Source organism: Glycine max, chromosome 19 (assembly GCF_000004515.6).
Source record: "Glycine max cultivar Williams 82 chromosome 19, Glycine_max_v4.0, whole genome shotgun sequence".
NCBI classification, from domain to species: Eukaryota; Viridiplantae; Streptophyta; class Magnoliopsida; order Fabales; family Fabaceae; genus Glycine; species Glycine max.
In genome coordinates, this window is record NC_038255.2 from 43,455,281 (window position 1) to 43,478,686 (window position 23,406).

The 23,406-nt window shown below is 34.1% G+C and overlaps 3 protein-coding genes across 6 annotated transcripts; 2 read left to right on the forward strand and 1 right to left on the reverse strand.

The window, feature by feature from the left end:
- Window positions 1-1,304: 1,304 nt before the first annotated feature.
- On the reverse strand, window positions 1,305-9,244 carry LOC100813417 (pleiotropic drug resistance protein 1). Its single transcript, XM_003553466.5, has 23 exons — window positions 8,747-9,244; window positions 8,403-8,523; window positions 8,224-8,312; window positions 8,033-8,117; window positions 7,775-7,934; window positions 7,610-7,686; window positions 7,192-7,245; window positions 7,014-7,104; window positions 6,606-6,907; window positions 6,197-6,478; window positions 5,778-6,094; window positions 5,495-5,655; window positions 5,308-5,411; window positions 5,063-5,219; window positions 4,788-4,972; window positions 4,366-4,698; window positions 3,624-3,914; window positions 3,457-3,540; window positions 3,222-3,355; window positions 2,863-3,090; window positions 2,593-2,764; window positions 2,236-2,490; window positions 1,305-1,707 (listed from the first exon to the last, which is right to left on the reverse strand). Exons 1-23 carry the CDS (start codon window positions 9,088-9,090, stop codon window positions 1,441-1,443), a joined length of 4,293 nt encoding a protein of 1,430 aa, XP_003553514.1. The 5' UTR covers window positions 9,091-9,244; the 3' UTR covers window positions 1,305-1,440.
- Window positions 9,245-12,539: 3,295 nt separating this feature from the next.
- On the forward strand, window positions 12,540-16,256 carry LOC100815380 (WD repeat-containing protein 70). The gene is made up of 8 exons (XM_003554258.4): window positions 12,540-13,039; window positions 13,692-13,904; window positions 13,997-14,197; window positions 14,593-14,700; window positions 14,830-14,967; window positions 15,082-15,333; window positions 15,451-15,771; window positions 15,878-16,256. Exons 1-8 carry the CDS (start codon window positions 12,542-12,544, stop codon window positions 16,043-16,045), a joined length of 1,899 nt encoding a protein of 632 aa, XP_003554306.3. The 5' UTR covers window positions 12,540-12,541; the 3' UTR covers window positions 16,046-16,256.
- Window positions 16,257-18,526: 2,270 nt separating this feature from the next.
- LOC100306257 (uncharacterized) lies at window positions 18,527-21,980 on the forward strand. 4 transcript variants are annotated; one of them, XM_041012370.1, is made up of 6 exons: window positions 18,527-18,651; window positions 18,755-18,803; window positions 18,948-19,132; window positions 20,533-20,612; window positions 20,710-20,826; window positions 21,551-21,980. In XM_041012370.1, exons 4-6 carry the CDS (start codon window positions 20,559-20,561, stop codon window positions 21,725-21,727), a joined length of 348 nt encoding a protein of 115 aa, XP_040868304.1. In that variant the 5' UTR covers window positions 18,527-18,651; window positions 18,755-18,803; window positions 18,948-19,132; window positions 20,533-20,558; the 3' UTR covers window positions 21,728-21,980.
- Window positions 21,981-23,406: the final 1,426 nt, after the last annotated feature.

Here is a 23,406-nt window from a genome sequence, read left to right on the forward strand (position 1 = left end):
GGTCAAACTCTTATGAAAAGTGTCTTATGAAGAGTGTGCCTGCTGTCTACTGTGTCCAAGACATGCTGCACTGAGTGAATACACAGTGGTCACAATGTTATTAAGAACGTGTTTGATAAGAAAGAAAGAAAAAAAAAACAATATAGGTTATCAATAAAATGAAAGAAAAAGAAGAGAGAGAGAAGAGGGATTTTTTTTATTGTGATAACAAGTGATCCCCAGTTCCCTACCATAAATGCCACAGGGACCTCATGGGACAACATTTACAGGGCCTTGTGACAACCCAGTTTTAAGTTGTCCAAACACAAATGCATGCCGCATTGTGATTGAAAATAATTGTTCATATGTAACTCTGCATGTTGCAGGCGATAAGTAGGGTCATGGTTAGGATCTAATATTCCTTTCTAATTGTCAAATTCTTAATATTTGTGTTATTCTTTGCCTTTCATTTTCAGGTGTCTTCTAATTACTATGATGAATTTATATGAAGAGAACAAGGTAGTGCATATATTAAGCCTGGCTAGAATGTAAAATATTATAAGTGCCTACTGCCTAGTTTGTCTCACACTAATCTTCATAATTTGCAAAAATTGAGTTATGTACTTGTTGAACCTCTATTCTCACACTTAGACTTTCATGATGAAGGCACAACGCAGTTCTGCCACTTGCTAATTTGTGCACTTAAATAATAATGTTCCTCGTCAGTTAAGTTTTTTGGCTTGCTTATATGATTTCAAAGCTGAGTGTACTGTTGGCAATTATGTGTGGGATAAAGGTGGTGAGAGATTTCATATGTAAGTTTTCATGTTTACTGAGGCTGTCACTTTTTGGTTATTGAACTAATCAAACGAATTAAATTAACATAAATGCATATAAGCGTCATTGGGATAGTTGCAAAAGCCATCAAAGGCCAGACCACAGAAGCTGGTTTTCTTCACGGGGCTTGCAAAGGAGCTGTCACCAGAGCCATTGAAGCACTAGAGTTGCTAAATTTTGCTGCTGCTGAGGAGCTACTGTCTAATGTAATACTTCAATTCCATGGTTTGGCATTAGGATAGATTAACTCTTGTAAAGATATTTTTTGTATTCTCAAATGTTCTCAAAACACCTTATATTAAATACCATGATTATATGAATCTATACTTCAGAGTTCATATAATCATGTTATTTAGGAGAGGTACTCATTAAATAAATTGTGGGACTTACAAAAAATTTGACTTTCAATAAATTTCATCCAATAATAGAATTTTTTTTCAAAAGATTATGTTGATAGCATTTCTCCAATGGATTAATTTACAAATGTATTCAAAAGTGATATTATATGATACACTTTTTAATAGAAATAAGAGAATACAGAAAAGTGAGAAAACCATGCTTTTTTTCCTGTACAAATTATTGCATGTTAACCAGAATATCCTAACCAAAAGTTGAATGTCATTCTTAACGTCTTTGGAAATTTAACATCTTTATGGCAATGGCAAAGATCAATGCAAAAGTTACTGCAAATCCTATAAGTACAGCTGCAACTACTCCCAAAAAATCATGCTTAAAACCAAAGTAATTTCTCAAAAAGTCTTCAACTGTCGTACTTCTACCATTAAACTCAATATGGTCTTGTATATCTCCAAACTGTGATGTCACCAGCCCATACAAAGTCCAAGCTACTGGATTTGCCCAATAATACCATCTCCACCAGACAGGCATCCTCTGCTCACCCATGAAGGAAAAAGAAAATAATCTTGTCTTAGGAAACGAAATGAAACACAAATACAATACAACACAGACACATAGATATAAAAAAAAATTTAAATCATAAGGCTCGATAAATCACTAGAGCAATTCATGTTTTACAAATGAATATGAACATTATAAACATAATAAAATGTTTATCTAATTATTGTGACATTTCAATCCAAATTGTTATAAGAATTTAAAATTAAAAAAAAATCAAAGTAAAAAAGTTACAAAAATGCATCTAGAAGTTATTGAAGTGTCATATCTGATATAGTTACACACAACAATAAACGCACCTCTTTCCATAAACTCTCTACCATTGGTTGAAAATTACAAAATTGTGTGGATATCACTCCTTATTTAGTGCACCTCACTCATGATTTTGTGATTTTCAACAAATTTCAAACAATGGTAGAGATTATATTGAAAAAAATGTTAGAAAGTGTGTTGCTAGCATTAAGTAAGAAACTGCACTAAAAATCAAAGGAAGTTAAAACTTACTGGTCGTGGGATTATGAACCCTGAGAAGAGATTCCATACTTCATAGAATCCAGAAGAAATTATAACCGCTAAGGATGGGTTTGGGGTCATGGCAGCAGACATCATGCCATAATAGGTAAAGTAGAGGAAGGTGAAGTACATGAAGAAGAGATACCAGAAAAATTTAGTGACAGACCACTCAAAACCAATCATTGCGTACACTATAGCACTATAGACCACAGTTTGTAGAAGAACATGAGGTAGTTCGACTACAACCTGCAAGAAAATGTGAAGATCAGAAAAGTTAGACACTGAAAGAAATTATTTATATATGTGAGGAAGTTAAGAAGTCAAGTCTCTAAATAACTAATTACTTGCCTGAGCAAAAGCATATGCCAAAGCTGAATACATTCCAGCAGCTTTTTCCCTATAAAACACTGTTCTTTCAACTGCCACCAACGGTTGTGCTGAATTAGAATTCTTAATACCAAGAAGAAGAACAGCAGCATACATGGATCCCATGGCATTGAAAAGATCTTGTTGCTTTTTGCTGCAATATATATATGGAAATACAATTTTAGAAAGAGCTAGAAACATTAGTTTGATGCAATAAAATTTCCTAGTTTTAGTTTGATGAGTTGATCTCACATTTTGGAGCCAAGGTTCCAATATATGCTCCCAAACAACAAGGCAACAGCAATTGTAAAGAGAAATCTTAGGGCGGTGTATTCATTATTGCGCCAGTAAGACCAATGTTGTTTCCATAAGCAAGCCATGCATTGGGTAATAAAGGACCTAGAGTACTTTGAAGAAAAATAAAGGTCCTTTGAACCCGGGGCTGGAGTACTCAATTCTTCAATAAGTTCCTTGTTTCTCCTGAAATATATGCCACAAAGCAGTTTACCTCAACAACCTTTTCATACTTTGAACAACTTCTTTAACAAAATTATAGCTTTGTTCTTTCTAGGCTCTAGCATATTATTTTCCTGTTTTAGAGTTGAGTATACCTGTATAAGTCTGAATTTTTATACAGCTCAGCGAAATCAATCCCCAATTCCATTTCTTTTGCTGAAGTTGTGACTTCCAACATCCAGGTTGCTGGATTGTAGCCATCCTCAATTGTACGGACACCTTTAATTCCCTTCATGATAAAAATGTCCATACCAGTGAAATTTTTGCTAAGACAGATATTTGAAGCAAAAGATGCACTTCAATATATCCTAATTTTCATAAGAGTTTTACCTCAAAGTAACTGATTAAATGATAAGAATGATGTCCAAGTGGCCCCACATATATCTCTTGTCCTCCTCGTTTCATTAGAAAAAGCTGCATTTAGTTGACAATAAAAATTACAAACTTGTTAGTTGAAGAGAATAAAGATGTCACAATTTGTTACTCTGCTTATTTACCTCGTCAAAAGATTCAAATATATCAATGCTAGGCTGATGGATGGTGCAGACAACTGTTCTTCCAGTGTCCACTATTTTCCTAATAGCCCTCATAACAACAGCAGCAGCTCTTGCATCTAGCCCAGAAGTTGGCTCATCCATGAATATGATAGAAGGATTAGCCACTAGCTCAACAGAAATAGTCAACCTTTTGCGCTGCTCTGTAGATAGTCCGTTAACACCTGGCAATCCAACAATTGTATGCTTTAGAGGGTTCAGCTCCACAAGTTCAATGACTTCCTCAATGAACATCTGCCACAAACCATTAATCATTTCAAAACTTAGTAAACTGATAAAACATTCAAATATTTTTTTATAAAATTCCAATTGACACAATATATTCATGAAGTGTGGAAGAAATCCCTATGAGAGGAAGATTGTGCATGGATTCAGGTAACTAATTCTGAAATTTGACTTCTCTAAAGTGACAGTTGCATTTCAAAAGGCAAAGTATTAAAATATAGCTTCATAACTATTAATTGGAAAGTTAAATGTTGACATTGTGACAATAAATTACTTGTACAGTGTTAGATGACTACAAAATTGTTAAAATCTATTCTGTTAATTTCTTGCTTTATTTATTAAAGTATACTTATCACTTTAGAGGAGTCAAATCATTAATTCTGTATAAGAAAATTGTATATCAATGTAATAAGTAATTTAACTAAGATATTTATACTCAACATGGGATTCCAATACCGACCTTCCTGGTCTCAGAATTGATTTCTGCTGATAATCGAAGCCATGCTGAATAGAGCAAGGATTCATATACTGTAACATAAGGAGAGTGGATATCATTCTGTTCACAGTATCCAGAAATTCTTGCAAAGGTTTCTTGCTTCTTTGGATAGCCAGAAATTGTGATGTTCCCACCAATATATCCCCCAGTCTTTCTTCCAGCTAGTACATCCATCAGAGTTGTTTTGCCAGCACCAGTGGAACCCATTAGAGCTGTGAGAACACCAGGCCTAAAAGTGCCACTGACACCCTTCAAAAGGTTCAACCTATCCTCGAGAACTCCCTGATTCTTCATTTCCTGAAAATTTAGTCAAGGATTCAGTAATCTTAATAATGCTCTGAAAGTTTAATACAAGGGCTTTTTTCATTTTTATTTATCTACATTACCTGTGGCATGTCAACAGAATATGTTACATCATCGAAGGTGATGGAATGTGGTTCAAAGGGAAGAGCCATTCCTCTTCTTCTGTCAGCTTCTTTCCTTCTGGATGAAGACCTAGCAGAAGTGCTTCCACCATCCTGCTCATTGCTTTGAGATTTCTCTGATTTAACAGCTTGATGCTGCACAATTGCTGCTAATCGATTTGTAATAATATTAGTACACATATTAGCCTCCCTCATTTGGTTACAAAACATTTTTTTTTTAAGGTGAAGAAACTCACGGTTCAAATAAGTGAGAGCAAGGATGTAAGCAATATTGAACACTATCGTATATCCAATCAGTGCCCCAACACCTATCCAATACCACTTTGACTGGGTGAAGAACCCACGAGATTTTAGAACTTGAACTCCTAGCGGTGTAGTTGAGTTGGGTAGAACCTTTAATAAGAAAATATATCCATACATTTGATTATTTATATAAGGCAAGCATAAAAATAAAAATAAAGATTAGTATGAAAAAACTTACATGTCTCCATCTCTTCCCTTGGAATTCATTGTTTATCATGGCATTCAGTCCATACATCATAGGTGATGACCAAAAGCCCCATAACCACCATTTTTTCATATTGCCTATCAGCATAAAGCAAAGGCAAAAGAGTAGTGTTATTTTAATGAAAGAAAGATTTTTTTCTTTTGTATTAATATTATGGTACCTTTTGACAGGATGAAACCACTCATGGCAATAAGGATGGCCAATACAAATGACCCAATTGTGAAAGCAACCGTCAGTTCCCTACCAAGTGCTCCAATAAACCGGAATAAGGCAGAAGCCATCTGGTTAACAAATAACAGAAGAAGGAATTGCCTGAAGAATCTGCGTTAAGTAGAGATATACATACATGTCATTTTTTAGTCACTAGTATTTCAACATGAGGGGATGGGAAAAAATCAGTACACAGCTTTATTGAGCATTTATTTAAAATACAGTTCTTTTACCTTCCAACATATGGATCAAAACCAATAACATAGTAGGTGAGGAACACCCAGATTCCCACTTGCGCAAAAGTCATGGGGATTTTTAGGATCCATGCAGGAAGAGCATATACCCATGAAGGGAAGAAGAGAAAGTCCCTTTGCTTGTAAAAAACAGGAAGCTTCGAAACTGTCATGGTAAGGTCAGCAAATCCATCCAACAAAATTACAAGAAGGCCATAGAACAATGCACCCGCATATATACCACCACTGGTCACAGAATCTGGGTGCATCTCAGTCCGGAAGAAAACGGTCATGGCTATAAAGGCCACTATAGCAAGCTAAAAGGTGTTGTAAGAGGCATTAGTAATGGATATGATTACATAAATAATGTCCATGATACATGACACATTAACATCAAAAGTTACAAAGTTCAAACCTACTTGGCAAAGTTGGAAGATGTGGACAAATGAATTACGCTTCATGAGTAAATATTCTCTTGACAAGCAAGCCTTCAACAGTTCCCATTTTCCTAATCCATACATTTTGGTTGCCAAAGCTGCAGGGTGGCTTTTAGACTTGTCAAATTGAGTAGCAAGTTCATCAGCAAGGCTTCTCCCAACATGAAATGATTGAAATGCCTCTACAAACTCTTCGGTTGTGACAAATCTGTAAGGCTGATCTCTGTGTACCCAATATTGTTCCTGATCTTTCCTTGACGTCACCTTTATTAACATAATAATAAATTTGTACATGTAAGAAAAAAATAAATTGCTATTAGCCTATAATATTTAACGTCTATTTTCAGTTTTCCCACGTAAACAGATACAAAGAAGTTAAATCCACACTTACTTCTTGCAGAAAGTCTGCAACACCTTTCCTCTCGGGACATTTGAAACCCACAGAAGCAAAGAATTCAAGAACATGTTCGCGGGGACCCTGATACACAATTTGGCCATCAGAGAGTAGAATAATGTCATCAAAAAGATTGTAGGTCTCTGGTGCTGGTTGTAGGAGTGAGACGACAGCAGTTCCTTTGAGAGAGTGGATAAAGTGCTTGAGTGAATTCACAACTTGAAAAGTTGTTGAACTATCCAAACCAGTGGATATTTCATCCATGAATACAGCTTTAGCTGGTCCAACCAGCATCTCCCCTGTATTTATAGATATATATTTGCTAAGAATTTTTGCACAATGGATTGCTTGAGTTAATTAAACATGATATATATACTTCAAAATTTGAAATCAAGCTTGTTTTACCTGTTGTAACACGTTTTCTTTGTCCACCAGATATACCTCTTAACATTGCATTTCCCACAATAGTATCAGCACAAACCTCCAATCCCAAAATCTGCAAATATAAAGCAAATCAAATTGGAATTTAACACAAAATAACTTTTAAGATTATCAGAGAACATTTGAGTGCTGGAATTTTTACCCTTAGAATATAATCTGTGATAAAATTTGCTTTCTGGCCTTCAGTTGCTACAGCCTGAGCATTACAAATCACAAGTTCAACCCGTTAATTATCAATCATTCCATTTAATTTTAAGAAATAAGGATAAATAGATGGTGCCTTCAACTTCAATATAATAAAAATATAAAGTGAAGCAGATGTAATAGATTTGTTCATAGCATACATCTTCCCAAAAGGAAATTCCATTGCTTATGGGTAGAAATAGAATTCCCAAATTTCAACAAATATGCTGTTACAATTGAAAAGCAATCATTTTTCTTTCGTTAGTTTGAAAGCTTATCATTCTAGGAGACAAACATATCCATATTGAAAGTAACTTTATGGGATGCAGTCCAAATAGGTCAAACATATCCCTAGTAGACAATTATCTGTGTCTTACCTTCATATAGACATCTATATCTGGGTCAGGTTTAATATTTGCTTCTTTCTCTCTTCTGGACACCTCTGCTAGCAAATCTGCAGAATGTAAAATAATTTTGGTTAAAACTTGATTTTGCATATGAAATTTTTGCACGGTATACAAATTGCAATGCTGTGGGCTAACCATAACGAGCTCCAACTCCTTGGACCCGTGCGGAGAAGGCCAAGGTTTCTCTAACTGTCATTTCTCCAATATGAAGATCATTTTGACTGACATAAGCAGCAGTTCGTTGGGGTACAAACTCATTCATCCCATGACCATTATAAGTCACCTTTCCAGTGAACTGATCAATAAGTCAAACCTTATTAGCTGCAAATCCAAAACTGGAAACTACGAGCCAAGCATGATAACATCATTTAACAATTAAATATATGTCTTAACCTTTAATTTTGAATCAAGTCTTCCAGCCAGAGCCAACAGGAGTGTGGTCTTCCCAGAACTTGGAGGACCCAAAAGCAATGTCATTCTGGAGAAAAAGCAAACAGTGGCATGTTTGTTTTGAAGATTGTTTGTTGTCTTCCAAATGAAATATAACAATCAATTAATAGAAAATTTTCAGCGTTAATTGTTACCTGGCAGGCCTTATGATTCCACTAACATTCTGGAGAATGTTTATACGTTGTTTTCTACTTGGGAGTACATGAAGGAAGTTCAATAGCCCCTTTAAAAACCAACAAAAAAAAACATACTAAAATCTCCTTCAAAGAGGTTAATACTATTCACTTTGAAAGGTTGGTATTGGCACACTTACCTCCACTTTATTAACCATGTAGTTAGTGAAAGTGGGCAAAGCTCTACTACCTACATGAACTTCTGCTCCAATGTTCATGTTCTCAAATCGGACCTCTATTGTAGGAATGGTGATTCCAACTCTGACACCATCCAATCCAAAAAAACAAGTCATCAATAGTACATTCTAAAGGCATTCAACTTACTTTTTTTTTCCTTTCTTTTTGTCTATGTATAATAGCGACAATGAGATTTGAACTTCAAACTTGATGCAAACTATCTAAACTCCTAGCATTAGGCCGACCCTAGTCGGTTGCATGCAGCTCAGTTAAAATCAAGAAAAATGACACTGAGACACACACTCACCTATCAATGCGGTCCCTGAGCTTGAGCATGAACTTCTCATTGTCCTCTTCGGCAACTCTGACCAGCCTCTCAAGCAAACCTCTCCTTTCTTGCAACCCAAGTTGATGAACATTGACCTCATTGGCAACCCCTTCAGGTGAAGTCATCAATCCCGTCCTCAAACGTGCGAAAGTAGGAAGTTTCTGAATGGCAGCCCATTTAAGAGCCTCTTCATCATCTTCCTGGTGGAAAGAGTTGGCAAAGATTTCCACACCACTGTTGCTCCAAACTGATCTACTCCCAATCCTGAAACTACTCATAGTATTAGTAGTACTACCTGCTTTGACACTACCCCCGTCCTCCATTTCCAAGGATTAATCAAGACTCAAATGTTTTAGCCTTCAAGAATCAAAGAGTAGTAATAAAGAAAAAGGAAATGCAAATCTCAAAGTTTAGTTTATGGCAACTGGACAAGGTCCTTAGTCTGTGTTTAGTTGAATGTAATACAAGAGATGATGATGTGATATATTTATACATATACATAGAGATGGTGTCCGACAACATGGACGGCTTAGCAAGCAAAGTTGGTACCAAGGTTATCAAATTCGAGAGTTTACACAGACTCGTGAGAATTCTATAGATTCGACTGCTGACTTAACTCGTAAACTCGTAAAAATCTCCTTCATATAAAAATAATAACAAAATATATATAAATAACATACTAATTAAATATTTCAACAATATAATAAAGCAAAATAGTAAATCATAAAGTTTAAAATATTTAATTAACCAAGTCTAATAATAATACATCACTATTAGATAATAACTTGCAGATGTTATAGTAGTGGTAGATCATTCTCTTCAAGGTTTGATGTTATTAGAGCAAAGGTTTGATAATATTATTAAAAATGAGAATTTTGTATTTGAGAATAGCACACTAAATAAAAATATATTGAATGTTATACTGAGAGAAAACAAATAAAAAATGACTTATACTTTGGTCTAATTTTTTTAACTATTAACTTGTTGACTCGGTGATAATCTGGAGAGTCTACCAAATTTATGTAGAGTTTATAGAGTTTGCCTAGAATCTATTAAAAAAAGAATTTACTCAAGAATTAACTAAAAAAAACAGATGAACTCATAAACTCATAAGAGTTAAAGTTAATTCGGGGATTTGATAACCACAATTACCACTCATTGTGGGCAGAGAGGATTTTCATTTTCAAGTGCTCAACTATATGATTCCTGTAAATAGGCACTTCATTTCCACTTTACTACTTCATAATTCATTGGAGGGATAAACAACTTTAAACAAATGAGCAAGGATGATATCATCGCTTACGAGTCTCTTTTGACAATGTTTTTAAATAACAAATATTATCTGAACAATAAATTGTATAACTAAAAGACAGAAAGAAAGAAAATAATCAAAATATGATACGTAATGAATGTTATGTGGGGTATGTGTCCAATCTTTGGAAGAACTTTATTTCTTTGAGCACTTTAGATAGAGTACTTCATTAGTTATCCATAACTGATAACATGTATTTAAACATGTCAAGTCACATGTTAGTTGTTACAACGGAATGGTAACTAACATGACATGGTTAGATGTAACTTAATTATAGGTCAGCTTTGTTTATTCTTAAAAAAAAATATTTTTAAAAAAGTGATTTTTAAGAAAGAATTAGGAATTGCTTCTTAAAAAATAGAAAATTGATTTTCTTTTTTGTTAAATTAATTTAGACAAACACAACAAAAAAAAATATAAAATTATTTTTTATCAAAAAAGTATTCTTTTAATAAAATAAACTTAAACAAATGGACCCTATATTACCACATTAAATATCGACAAAAACAGCATTTTTAAACATTTTAAAGTTTACGAGGGGAAAAACTAATGAAATTTCTTTTTGAAAACATATTTAAGTCTATAAAATATAATTAAAAAAATACTAATACATAACTGTATTCATATTATTTAGTATTTACAAGATTTGGTAGAAACAATCAAGATAGTAAATACTTGTAATTCAAAAGAATTTATAGTGCATCGTATACATGCATGTGGTCTTATACATTATGATGAGGTTTTTCTCTCTTTCAGTCTTGCTAAATTAATAATAAGCAAACATCACCACATATGATTTTGTTCCCGTCACTCTACTAGCCGAAGGTGTCCCTACTGCTTACAGCCTCAATTATCTGTGGCTGCCATCAATTATCAGTGGCTGCCATCAATTCTCCGTTAAACAAATGGGATTGGTGATTTCATTGATTACGTCTTCCCTTACTCTCAAAATAAAAAATTAAAACACAGATACGCCCTCCCATCAAATTACCATTTGTGTGTGAAATATTATATGGAAATGTGAAGAATAAAACATTATAACTTTCTTATTGGTGTTGTGAAGTTGCTTGAAATTCGATAGCTAGTGTCTTTTGTCATTAATTTTCCGGACCAAAAGGAGAAGAAAAATAAACAAAAGAGAAGATGGTGATGTCGTTCCTAACTTTGGGTTTGGTTTCAAAATAATACTAACAAATTAATTTAGTAAATTAAGAAAGATACCTAAAAGATTAATCACTTATCAACATATCATTAGTACCAGTGAAACAGACTTGAATCTCTTAAGCAAAAATTGCTCAAGTCCTTTAGATAGTAAAAACCTCAGCAAAATTGATAAATATCATTAGTGCCATTAAAGTTCCGATTTTTAATAAATATTAACCATCAGTAAAATTAATAAATATTTTTTAAATGTTGAAGTTCTTGACGTAGACAGCACCACAATGCTAAGATGTTGGTACCAACAGGATGGCAATATACTAACTATCTGCTTATACAAAACAGAAGAGGGCAAAAATTCCTTATTAATTAATTACTTTTTAACAATTATTTTAAAAAAACACTTTGAAGGTAAATTTAATGTAATTAACAGTATAAAAGTAGCTAACAATTCATCAAAAAACTAAATTGTTTTTATAATACAAAATGTTGTGGATGGTAGGTTTGATTCTCAAATACGAGTTGAAGAATTATTAGTAGCCCCAATAACGTAGCTATTGGCTCCTACCAACATTCCAAATTTTGAAAGATGACATTTCTAACTTTGTATAGTGAAAACCCACTTCTGCTGCATTAGTAAGGGTGTGAAAAACATTCTATAATAGAAATGTAATTCCATTACACAATGCACAACGGAATCATACTTTAAAATCATATTTTTATTGTAGATTTTTGCGCATCCACACTAGTGCAGTGAAAGTGTGTTTCCCCTATACAAAGTGGTTGCAAAACACATTAAACAATGGAAGTGGAGGTGCAAAAAAAAATGTGAAATGGAAGTGTGATTTCATTGTGTATTTTTTTTATAGAAATTACATCACAATGAAATCATGATTTCATTGAGAGACAAATTTGCAGCAAAATAAAATTGTGATTTCATTATGAGACAAATTCTACCATACAATGACATCATAATTTTGTTATGTTGACAAACACAAAAAAGAAAATACCATGAGTAAGGAAGGCTTTGTGTGGCAAGGAGGGAAGGGGGGAGAGTAAAGAAAGGAAGGAAGGAAGGAAGGAAGGAAGAAAGGGTGGTGGGAAAGGAAGGGTGTCAATAATTGGAGAAAGGAGAAAGGGTATTTTAATCTTTTGAAGTTCTGGTAGGGGCTAATAGTAAATTTGGATGGACCAATATCAATTCCCGAAGAACAGTGACAGGGGTAATGGACTGAATAGAACAAAAAAAAAAAGGCCAGGTCCGAATAAAACAGAAGGAATGGGCAGTGCACATGACTATAATAATGAAAATGAAATGTAGCGGTAGAGGTAGTAGAAGTTTGTGTAAAGAAAGAAGAATGGAGGAGGAAGGTGACATATACGACGGTGTTCGAGCTCAGTTCCCTCTCTCATTCGGGAAGCAATCGAAGCCTCAAACCCCTCTTGAAGCCATCCACAATGCGACACGTCGTTCCAATTCCAATCCCAAAACAGCCAACGACCTTCCTTCTGTCTCCTCCTCTTCCAGGGATTGGCTCAATTCCCTCCGCCCTCCCAAAACCCCTACTCCTCCTCCTCCGCTGCCGCCGCCAGATCACGACGACGGCCCAATGGTGGGACCGCCGCCGCCTCCGCCCACAGCTGCCGACGAAGAAGAAGACGACGACGACGCCGAGATGATTGGCCCGCCCCCGCCTCCGCCGATCGCGTCGGAGTCCGAAGACGATTCGGATCAAGATGAGGTAGGAACCCGCTTCCGGATTCCCCTCAGCAACGAGATTGTACTCAAGGGCCACACCAAGGTATTCCCTTCCATCCTCTCTCTCTCTCTCTCTTAATTGCAGAATTGAACAAAAAGAACAATAAACAGTGCCTGCTAGGGCATGGGAACAACTAATAGAGCTATTTTCATTTCCAATTCCCAAGCTTTCAGATAAGGTAGAAGTGCTATCTGAGATTTGTCAATAATTAAGTAATATGATATTGAAATGAGAAAGGGGAGAATACTAGGGTTTACACTATTTTTATGTCATACTATGATAACATGAATAACTTTAACTTTGCTATAAGTTGTGGGCTGCGATTAATTATTTTTTTAATGATTGGGGTTGCTGCAAATGAGTAAGTACAGAAACTAGAGCCAAGGTTTTAAATTGCAGTTTGTGGTTGCGTTTAGTCGCATTCGTCAATATTGCTGGAAATTGCGGACATATGTGGCCAATATGGTTCATTGGTCCCAATTGCGGTCACAGAGATTCCGAAAACCTTGACAATGTGACCAAAATTGTTGTCATGGATTGTTATTTTAAAACCTTGACTAGAACCCTAGAAGACAGACCCCGACTATGTTAATGAGCAGCTGCTGCAGGTATTCAAAATCTGAATGTGATGGGAAAGGAAATCAGTCGTGGTAGGAAGTAATTTATCAACAATTAACATTTGGTCAATTAACAGGTTGTGTCAGCTCTTGCTGTGGACCACACGGGATCAAGAGTGCTTTCTGGAAGCTATGACTATATGGTACGAATGTATGATTTTCAAGGAATGAATGCTCGTTTGGAATCGTTTCGACAGCTGGAGCCATTTGAAGGTCATCAAGTTCGCAATTTAAGCTGGAGTCCAACTGCAGATCGCTTTTTGTGTGTGACTGGATCAGCTCAAGCAAAGGTAGTGTGTGGCATCATTATCTGCTAGTTTTTTTTTTGTGTGTGTGCTCCAGTGATTTTCCATTAACTGTAACATTCGTCCTATTCCCACAGATTTATGATCGTGATGGGCTTACTTTGGGAGAGTTTGTGAAAGGAGACATGTATATTCGTGATCTAAAGAATACCAAGGGCCACATATCTGGATTGACATGTGGAGAGTGGCATCCAAAAACTAAAGAGACCATTTTAACATCATCAGAGGATGGCTCACTGCGCATATGGGATGTCAATGACTTCAAAAGTCAGAAGCAGGTTTGGAAAATTTACCTTAGTCTTCTTCCATGGTAAATATTTTCTTTTGATTAGTTCCATGCATTGTGATTTTGTTTTTATTTATAATCTTTATATGAAAATAAAGAGCCTTTCAAACAGATATTTGGGGGTACTTGGATTTTCTTAAAATAAAACTTTAGGCTTTATACAGAAAAGTGGCTGAAAGCATCTCTTGCTTCTAACATTGCTTGTACAATTATTGGCTTCTACATTGCATGCGGTTGTGTGACATTGTCTTTATAAAATCCCCTCTTACTCCGTTTTATTACTTAATGGGAAAAAATTATTGCAAGTTTTAATAAATTTATGCTCTAATTTATATTTTACAATTTTCTGATGTTATTGAAGTTTTGTTGTTATTGTTCAATGGTTAGGTCATTAAACCAAAGCTTGCGAGACCTGGAAGAGTTCCTGTCACCACATGTGCATGGGATCATGATGGTAAATGCATTGCTGGTGGTATAGGAGATGGTTCAATTCAGGTATCTATCTTTTCTCGCTATAATACTGGGTAATAAAGTCAATATCTGTTTACTGATATTAAGCTTGGATTGAAACACCATTAACTATCTCCTTATATATTGCTTGGAATGGTCAATTAATTTTAACAGATTTGGAATATTAAGCCTGGATGGGGGAGTAGGCCAGATGTACATATTGAGAAAAGTCATGAGGATGATATTAGTGGTCTGAAATTTTCAAGTGATGGGAGAATCTTATTGTCAAGGAGTTTTGATGGTTCATTGAAGGTAAATAAATGATCACAATGAAATCATCTTATAGCTTGTTGATATTTTTGCTTTCTTTAATTAGACATGTATTTACCCCTATCTAATCTTCCTGACTTTTGAATTATGTCTCAGGTTTGGGATCTGCGCAAAACAAAAGAACCATTAAAAGTATTTGAGGATCTGCCAAATCACTATGCACAAACAAATATTGCCTTCAGTCCTGATGAGCGACTCTTTTTGACTGGAACATCTGTGGAAAGGGAGAGCATGACAGGAGGTTTATTGTGCTTCTTTGATAGAGTAAATCTTGAGCTTGTTTCAAAAGTTGGCATATCACCCACTTGTAGTGTTGTTCAGTGTTCTTGGCATCCCAAACTGAATCAGGTAACATAATATCCCAGCGACGTTACTTAACAATTTTCTGGTGTCATCTTGCATTCTCTGAACAGGATTTGTTGCTCTTGCTTATAACTCGTTTTGAACTTGCATTTATCGGTAAAGATCTTTGCAACTACTGGTGATAAAAGCCAAGGTGGGACTCACATACTATATGATCCAACCGTAAGTGAAAGAGGAGCTCTTGTATGTGTTGCACGTGCACCAAGGAAAAAATCAATTGATGACTTTGAGGCAAAACCTGTCATTCACAATCCTCATGCTTTACCACTATTTAGAGATCAGCCTAGCCGTAAGCGTCAGCGAGAGAAAGTACTAAAGGATCCATTGAAGTCCCATAAGCCTGAACTACCTATGACAGGTCCTGGCTTTGGTGGACGAGTTGGTACTAGTCAAGGAAGCTTACTGACCCAGTATCTTCTAAAGGTTTGTTGTTTGAGCGCATTTCTTCCGTATTATTTTTCTTGAATTTGCAGTTTTCATGCTTTAGATTGTGACAGTGGAAGGTACTTACATTTTAATGTAATTGCAGAAAGGTGGTATGATCAAGGAGACATGGATGGAGGAAGATCCAAGGGAAGCTATCCTGAAATATGCTGATGCTGCAGCAAAGGATCCAAAGTTCATTGCTCCAGCATATGCAGAAACCCAACCTGAGCCAGTTTTTGCAAAGTCAGATTCTGAGGATGAGGAGAAATGATCGGGTTACCAAGTTATTGTATCACAAAGATGGCTAACAAGGGGACGGTAGGCAAGAGTGTACTGTACTTTATTTCGAGAGGCTGGGAGAAGTTTCGCTAATGCAATGATGCTGTTGAAATTGTAACACCTCTAATGTTTTAGTACCTCATGTCTGTAAATTAGTCATGTAAAATTGAATTTTGCAAACTATAAAATGATACATTTACGAATTTTAGATATTTTGTTATACTCCTATGCAATGATTTGGCATGGCGTGATAGTGCCATCAGAAGCAATCTTTACCACTTCAATGCTGTCAACCATAGTTTTTTAACGAAAATCAGTGGTGACGGCCCATTAATTCTAAAAAAATCGGTGCTTTAGTGTAGCTTTTCTTGTCTATCGTGAATTCAAAGGCCATTTTTAAAAATAAATTTGATAGTGGATCGAATCTTTAATTAGGCCTTGTTTAAAATCATCATATTTAGAATTTTGAAAGCTCTTGATTTTTAGATCATAGATGTATAAAGAATTATTATATTAGACTTTAATGTGAGAGCGAGACGTAAATTTAAATAAAGAAGAGAATTAAAGTTTGTTTCTAATTTTACAATGAAAAATAAATATAGGAATAAGAACACTGTAGCAATGTCTTGTTTTACTAATGATTTTAGGTTAGTATTGATTTGATTAGCAAGCTTATGCAAGTGTCAAAACAAAAAGATGGAGTAGAAACTGTGTGCAATTTGATATATTTAAGATCATGGTCTTTTTTTTGTGTTAACCTACAAGGATTTTTATCACTTCACTGACGATATCAATGTTTCTCTTAAAATAAATATTCTCTTTTAAAAATGTGTGTTTTTCCTTTTCAATTAATCTTAATATTATAAGTTCTCTTATCACACATTGAGAATATTAGACCTATTCCAATGTCTTGAAGCCTATTTTTAAATTATTAATTGAAGCATGTAAAAATACATATTTATTAAATAAAAATATTATTAAAAATACATAATTGAACTATGATATATAGGATCCATTGATGTTTGATTTAATAATACATAATAATCTTATTTTCATATTTATATCTATAATTTAAAAAATTAAAATGTAATTATATATTTTAATTAAAAACATTAAATTAAAGCTTACAATTTATTTTGTGCACAAACAAACACAAATTAGTCAATACGAAAATACAAATTGTGAAAAGTCTTGTTAAGCAGCAGTAAAAGAATTTCAAGATTTCCTTTAAAAGATGTTAATAATCATATATCACAAATTAAATTATTATTGTAAATAAAAATATAATTTATATATCAAATATATTTTTTATTTATGTTAAGCTCACTACTGTTTTATTACAAATTTAGAAAGAAAACTAAGCAACTTGAACGAAGTTAAGGTTCATTACTCACCGTCGTTCCGCCACCAGTTGTCTGTGACAAATAACCAAGCAACGTACGTGTTTTTCCTTTTTTCTTCACTTCACAAGTGCGAGGTAGGAGAGTCACTTCTCTTCCTTTCTCAGTTCATTACACCAAACAGAACTTGCTGCTATTATCTATACTATTAAAAAAGGAAATAGTTATTCTTGGTATCCACAATTTTTAAATAATTTTATCATTTTTTTCATTCTTTAAACTTTTATTACTCTCTCTTAATAATTATTCACTATTTTCATGTTCTTAGTTATTTTTTATTAGTGTTATTTTTTTATTTTTTTACTTCTAAATCTTTTTTTCCCTTTACTTTTATTTTTTATATTTAACTTCTAAGTACTTCCCTCTTCTTCTGATGCGATTTCGGTTTATTCCAAATTTCATTGAAACTAAGAGTGAGTGCATTTGGTTGCGGTAATTATAATTGGGTAATGTATTTTTTTGTGGGAATTAAATTTATTTTCATTAAAATGACTTGTTTAGATGTTTTACTAAAACTAGAATACTGTGTCAGTGCTCTTGGTGAGTCGTCTCTTGCATAATTTTTTAAAAATTACAAAAATGAATTAATCGTATTTAGAAGTATGATTTCATTATAAAAAAAAATCGTATATATACATACTATTTCAGTTTTTAAATTTTTTATTATTTAAAGTTGAAATAATATGTTAAAATATGATTTTAACATTTTTTTAATTATTTTAAAAAATATATTTTAACATATAATTTTAGTTTTTAAAGAAAAAAATATTTTAAACAAATAAAAAATGAAATCATACCCTGATATATAATTTTTTATTGTGAGATCATATTTATCTATTTTTATAATTTTTTAAAAAAATACTTATTATGATAATTTTTATAAAACTCTACCCGTTTTCGTAATTAATCCTCACGGGTCGGAAAAGCAAACAGGAATTTTTTTTTAAAATGCAAAAAAAAATAAAAATAAGAAAAATAAAAAGTGAGAGTGTAGTTGTTGATACGTAGAATTTGTTTGGTAGCTAGACAAATTTATATATAGTATTTGATTGATGAATTTAAAATTTTAGAATTTGAAAAAGTAATTTACAACTACCTAAAAACACATAATTCTAAATCCCCTCAAAATAGTTCTGGATCGAAAGGCGAGGCGGACCTTCGGGCGTTGCTCGCTCTCGACACCAGCACTCTCTCTGTGGTTTGTCTTTCTTGCTCTCTCTCGTTTGCTAGGGTTTCTCCATTCAAATTTGGTTCTAAGGTTTCATGATCTTGATTTTATTATACTTTGATGACTATTTTAGTTCTCATTGGTTCTGGCTCTCAAGCTCTCTCTATCTCTCTCTCTCTCTGGTTTGTTTCTCTTGCTCTCATCTCCCCATTTCTTGTTAGGGTTTGTTCATTCAGATTTGGTCTTAAGGTTTCATGGTTTTGATTTTTTATTCTACTATATATTTTATGAGTTAACAGTTTTTAATTTAGGTTTCTGTTTGTTAGATATCTGAATTCCAGATAGATACATTTTGTGCATGCATGAGAGGGTTTTTCTTGAATTCTTTCTTAATTTGAGAAAGTTAAATGTTCAATCGAGATGGAAGAGTTCAAATTTCGAAGCTGGGTCATTTGGTTTGGGGACTAGTTACTTCATGAAGCAGTGTTGTAACTATGTTTGACTGTTTGTGGTAAGGCATTGGTCAAAATTGAATTGGAAATTGAAATTAGGTGTTTTTTGTCAATTTATTTCATAGAGACACGGGAATTATCTGTGGAACTGGATTGGTTAAAGTAGTGATTCACTATGGAGCTATTTTACTTGTTCATCGTGTTGTTTTTCAGTTCCATGTTTAGATTCTATTTGATAAGTTTGAGTCTCTTGCTGCATAACCTCATTTTTTTCATTGCTAATTTGTAGTCTAGTTAATGTATCTCACTGATGGTTCTGGTTGTCTAGTTAATGTATCTCACTGATGGTTCTGGTTGTTGTGTTACCCGTGGTAGTTTTGATCATTTGCTCGACCTTGAATTGAATTTATTGTGAAATGCTGATTGTATTTTACACTTGTAGTTTGACCTCCTTTTTTCACAGTATCCAATTTGGTTGTGCATCTATCTTTTTCAGTTGTTATTCTACTATGGTAAGAAATATCATAGTACTCACAATCGTAACTTCTAAGACAGCATTCAACTAAAGAGCCTTAACTCAAGTATACTATTTTTCTCTAATTAACAAACTATATTGAAATTTAAATGTTGTGTCTAATTAGAAAATGCGAATGAAGATTAGAAGATTCATTTGATTTTGTTAAACCATGTTTAAAATATGCATCTGAGATTTGAACAGTCAGATTTTCATCCAACGCCAATGACTCATGATTGTGTGAATGCATGAGTGTAGGAAATCCAGGTCAGGGGCCCTAGCATATAGCTTATAATTAGTTATTAAGTCAAATACCATTATTTTGGTGAAAACAGTTAACAAAATGCTCAGAATTTGTGGTTAATTTTTCTCTAAGCGTGACAAACAGACCATTAAGATTCTAGTATTTTACTAATTAAACATTAGGGATCCGTTAGGCTAATTATTATTATTATTATTATTATTATTATTTTTTTTTAATTCAAACTTGTCAGAAAATACTTTACTCTCTGATTGGTAGATATGGCCGTTTTTAAATTAATAAAGTATATTTTAGATAAAGTAAAAGGCTGCTCTCCCTGCAGCACTTCTCTCATTTCCTCTGCTCAGGTTAAGAGCTTAAAATATAGAGAACATGATGCATCATGCATGCATGGCCAAATTTCCTCTGCTACACGTCTCTCATTTCCTCTGCTCATTGTTTTTAATTCTTGATCAGTTTTTCTGCTGTGACTTGCACGCTATGATTGAAAATTAACTGCTGGCTATGGCTATTTTTTTCTTGAATATGCTGTAGTTTTGCTATGAGTTTGACTGAAAAATTAACCGCAGTTTAGAGTGAAGCCTGCTGGTGTATCAGATTATAACAATTTATAATCTGTATATCTTCAAATGGCAAACCTTATGTATCTGAAATTAATCCTAGTTTTTGGTGTGTGATCACAGAGAAGGAACACAAGGAATCAACAACCATGGATTCACAGGGCCAGACAACTTCATTGCAGAGACTTCAGAATGTAGAAAAGGTAATATTTTGAAAACATGTTCAAAAATGTCATGAAAGTGACAGAATATCTAGTTTGTTCGATTAATTTTTTTATCCTTTCTGCTGGTCATGTGTAGAGAATTGTGAAGGTTTTGGAGCTTGCAGGAGGAGTCATGGATGAGCTTGCAAGCCCTGTTGGTCCTAGGAAGGATGTGGTCCAAAACCACTGCCTTGAGTTCATGCAATTAATCAAGGTCCTTGTCTCCCAGAAATCAATTTATTCTTTTGTCTATTCATGTATATAAAAGAGGGTGGCATTATGGGTGCAAGTCCCAAAAAGAGCACACACTACCAAAACTGCACTAGTCTTATTTAAGTGGTCTCATTTAAATAATTAACGTTATATAAAATTAACAGCAGGAATTATGTAAGAATATTTTATTTACTTTACATTAATCGTTTGTTAGGTACTGGTTCAGAAATTAGCAAAATAATGAAAGAAAAGATAGGATTTTATTGACGAAATCTCCATTAGCCTAGAATCAGCGAGCCTTGGTTAGGAAGAGAAAAATAAAATTTGTTCTCGGATTTCAAGAACCTGAGATCTCTCCCCCATAACCAATCTCTAACTTAACAATATATCTCTAATCTTTCTCTCCCTATCTCTTAATAGCCTATATTTGCCAAATTTCATTAGAATTTTAACTGAGTCAATAACCCTAACCACCTTCATTAACAGAAATTCAGTCTCATAGGCTTGTTCTAACACCACCTACTTGCAGCCAGCTGGAATTTGAACTCTGAATCTGTGGGCCATACATAAATGTCTTAAATACTGACGATCTAACATGTGTCAACAACAACTAGATCAGCCTATTAGTACTTACAGTTACTTAAAGTTCATCATCATGTTAATGCTCAAACTTGTGCTGTAATTTTGTAACTCTTTAATTTCATTTTTTTTTTCAAATCTTTCAGGACATTCAGGTTGCATTGCGGGATGAAATCAAAAGTGCTTGTGAATATCGTCCATTTGAGAAATGTGACTATGGTTCAAGAATCGCCAATGAGATTTGTCACAAGAAAGTGGAATTTATTATGTCACAGTTAGATGCAATGAAACAAACTATAGATGAGTATCATGCAGCAGTTTGAAAATGTAGCTTAGTTCCCTGTAGAAGCCTGGGTTACCACCCGGTAATTGACTTATTTGGGATTGCTTATTACTAGTTAGCGTGTTGTTTTGGATGGGGTAACAATTACCCTTGTAGCGATAGGAAATCAGTGTATTTATTTGGATGATTATATAGTAGAATATCCAATGAGTGTGGATTATTTTGTTCCCCCTATCTTATTACGGGTAACACATTTGGATGATTATATAGAAGAATAACTCAGTTTCTTGCTACCTTGTTCCACCCTTGGACAGTTATGTCCTTATCTGTGGCCTCATTAATTTCCTGCAAGAAGAAAATGATTATCTTAGAAACATGTGAAAAGTTAAGGGCATTTTTAATTTTCATTTTTTTACCTTACCTTGTTCATTTTTTATTCCTGTTTTGAATTTTGGGTAAGAAACAGATAAAATTTGTCATAAGCTAAAATTAACTTGTGCATAAGATCATTTATAGAAGTTTTGTCATATAATTTTTCTAAAAGATTATTCTAACTTATACATAAGTTAATTTTTAGTTTATGAAGAAGTTCATTTCATTTTTTCTTAATTGTTTCCTAAAAGAACTCTTGAATAAGTTTATCCAACAGATCCTAACATATTGTCTAAACGTCATTTCTTAGAAGGCCTCAGCCAGAAGCTGAAGGACCAAAAATGAAATAGTCTCCATCCATCACAGTTATCTTTAACTACTCTAGCAGATGGAAGGTATCCACGTGAACCCTGCATAAGTTGGAATATGGTCTCTTATTTTGAAGAATTGGGAACATCTCTTGCATGTGCTTCAAGTCCTGAACAAGGCATTGATGTTTCATCAAAATCATGGAGTTATTTGACCAAGACATTAAAAATCTTTGTATTCCTTCACTTCCAAATAAGATCCAATAGATGGCAAAACTCTAAGACCATTCTGATAATGGCGAACTGTCATAGCTTGAAATCTTCTACAATTCCTTTGGGCAAATTGTTAGGCAAATACTGAGTGTTCCAACTCCCTTCTCTGTTGACAACTTGAGCCACATTCTAATTAAGCTCAATCACCTGAATATGCCATGGAGCATGACAAATAAGAGGCCCTACGGTCAGGATCCAATTATTCACCCAAAACCTGATGGTCTTGCCATTGCCTAACCTCCAGGCAATTGATTCCTAAAAATCCTCTCAATTTTTTTTCTATCAACAAATGTTAATTATTAGTTTATCAGAATCTTAGTAAGAAGAAATTGAACCCACCACCTCCCTCTAAGGAGTCAGAACAAACTTCCCAAGTTATTTTCAAAAAAAAAAAAAAGACTTCATTAACAAGATTAGCAAATCTAAGACCTAGGCCTCCCATCTTTATAGGGGTGCATATCTTAGACCAATATATAAGATGCAGATTCCCCCACAAAAGTCTCTACAGCTCTTGTCATTATCATAACAAATCTGTTTGAGCAAGGTTGTAGTTTTCATTAGGGGTGAGCAAGAAAGTATGATCCGACTAAACTGAGATAAAAGTAAGTCTTTCGGACGGATATGGTCGGGCCTCGGGTTAATTAAAGTAAATTTTCGGTTTTATACGGATAAAAACGGACCATCGAACCCGCACCCGACCATTCACGTTGCAGTATTTAAAAGATATTTCTCAAAAGCATTCAGTGTTGCCTCACCAGTTATTAAG

Coding starts and splice junctions, on each gene's coding strand:
- LOC100306257 (XM_041012369.1), top strand. CDS start 20,559: ATGGATTCACAGGGCCAGACAACTTCATTGCAGAGACTTCAGAATGTA. Junction 20,613..20,709: donor GACTTCAGAATGTAGAAAAG/GTAATATTTTGA, acceptor GGTCATGTGTAG/AGAATTGTGAAGGTTTTGGA. Junction 20,827..21,550: donor AGTTCATGCAATTAATCAAG/GTCCTTGTCTCC, acceptor CAAATCTTTCAG/GACATTCAGGTTGCATTGCG.
- LOC100815380 (XM_003554258.4), top strand. CDS start 12,542: ATGAAAATGAAATGTAGCGGTAGAGGTAGTAGAAGTTTGTGTAAAGAA. Junction 13,040..13,691: donor TACTCAAGGGCCACACCAAG/GTATTCCCTTCC, acceptor GTCAATTAACAG/GTTGTGTCAGCTCTTGCTGT. Junction 13,905..13,996: donor CTGGATCAGCTCAAGCAAAG/GTAGTGTGTGGC, acceptor CTATTCCCACAG/ATTTATGATCGTGATGGGCT.
- LOC100813417 (XM_003553466.5), bottom strand. CDS start 9,090: ATGGAGGACGGGGGTAGTGTCAAAGCAGGTAGTACTACTAATACTATG. Junction 7,246..7,609: donor ATATAGATGTCTATATGAAG/GTAAGACACAGA, acceptor TGTAATGCTCAG/GCTGTAGCAACTGAAGGCCA. Junction 5,412..5,494: donor TGGTTTCATCCTGTCAAAAG/GTACCATAATAT, acceptor TTATGCTGATAG/GCAATATGAAAAAATGGTGG.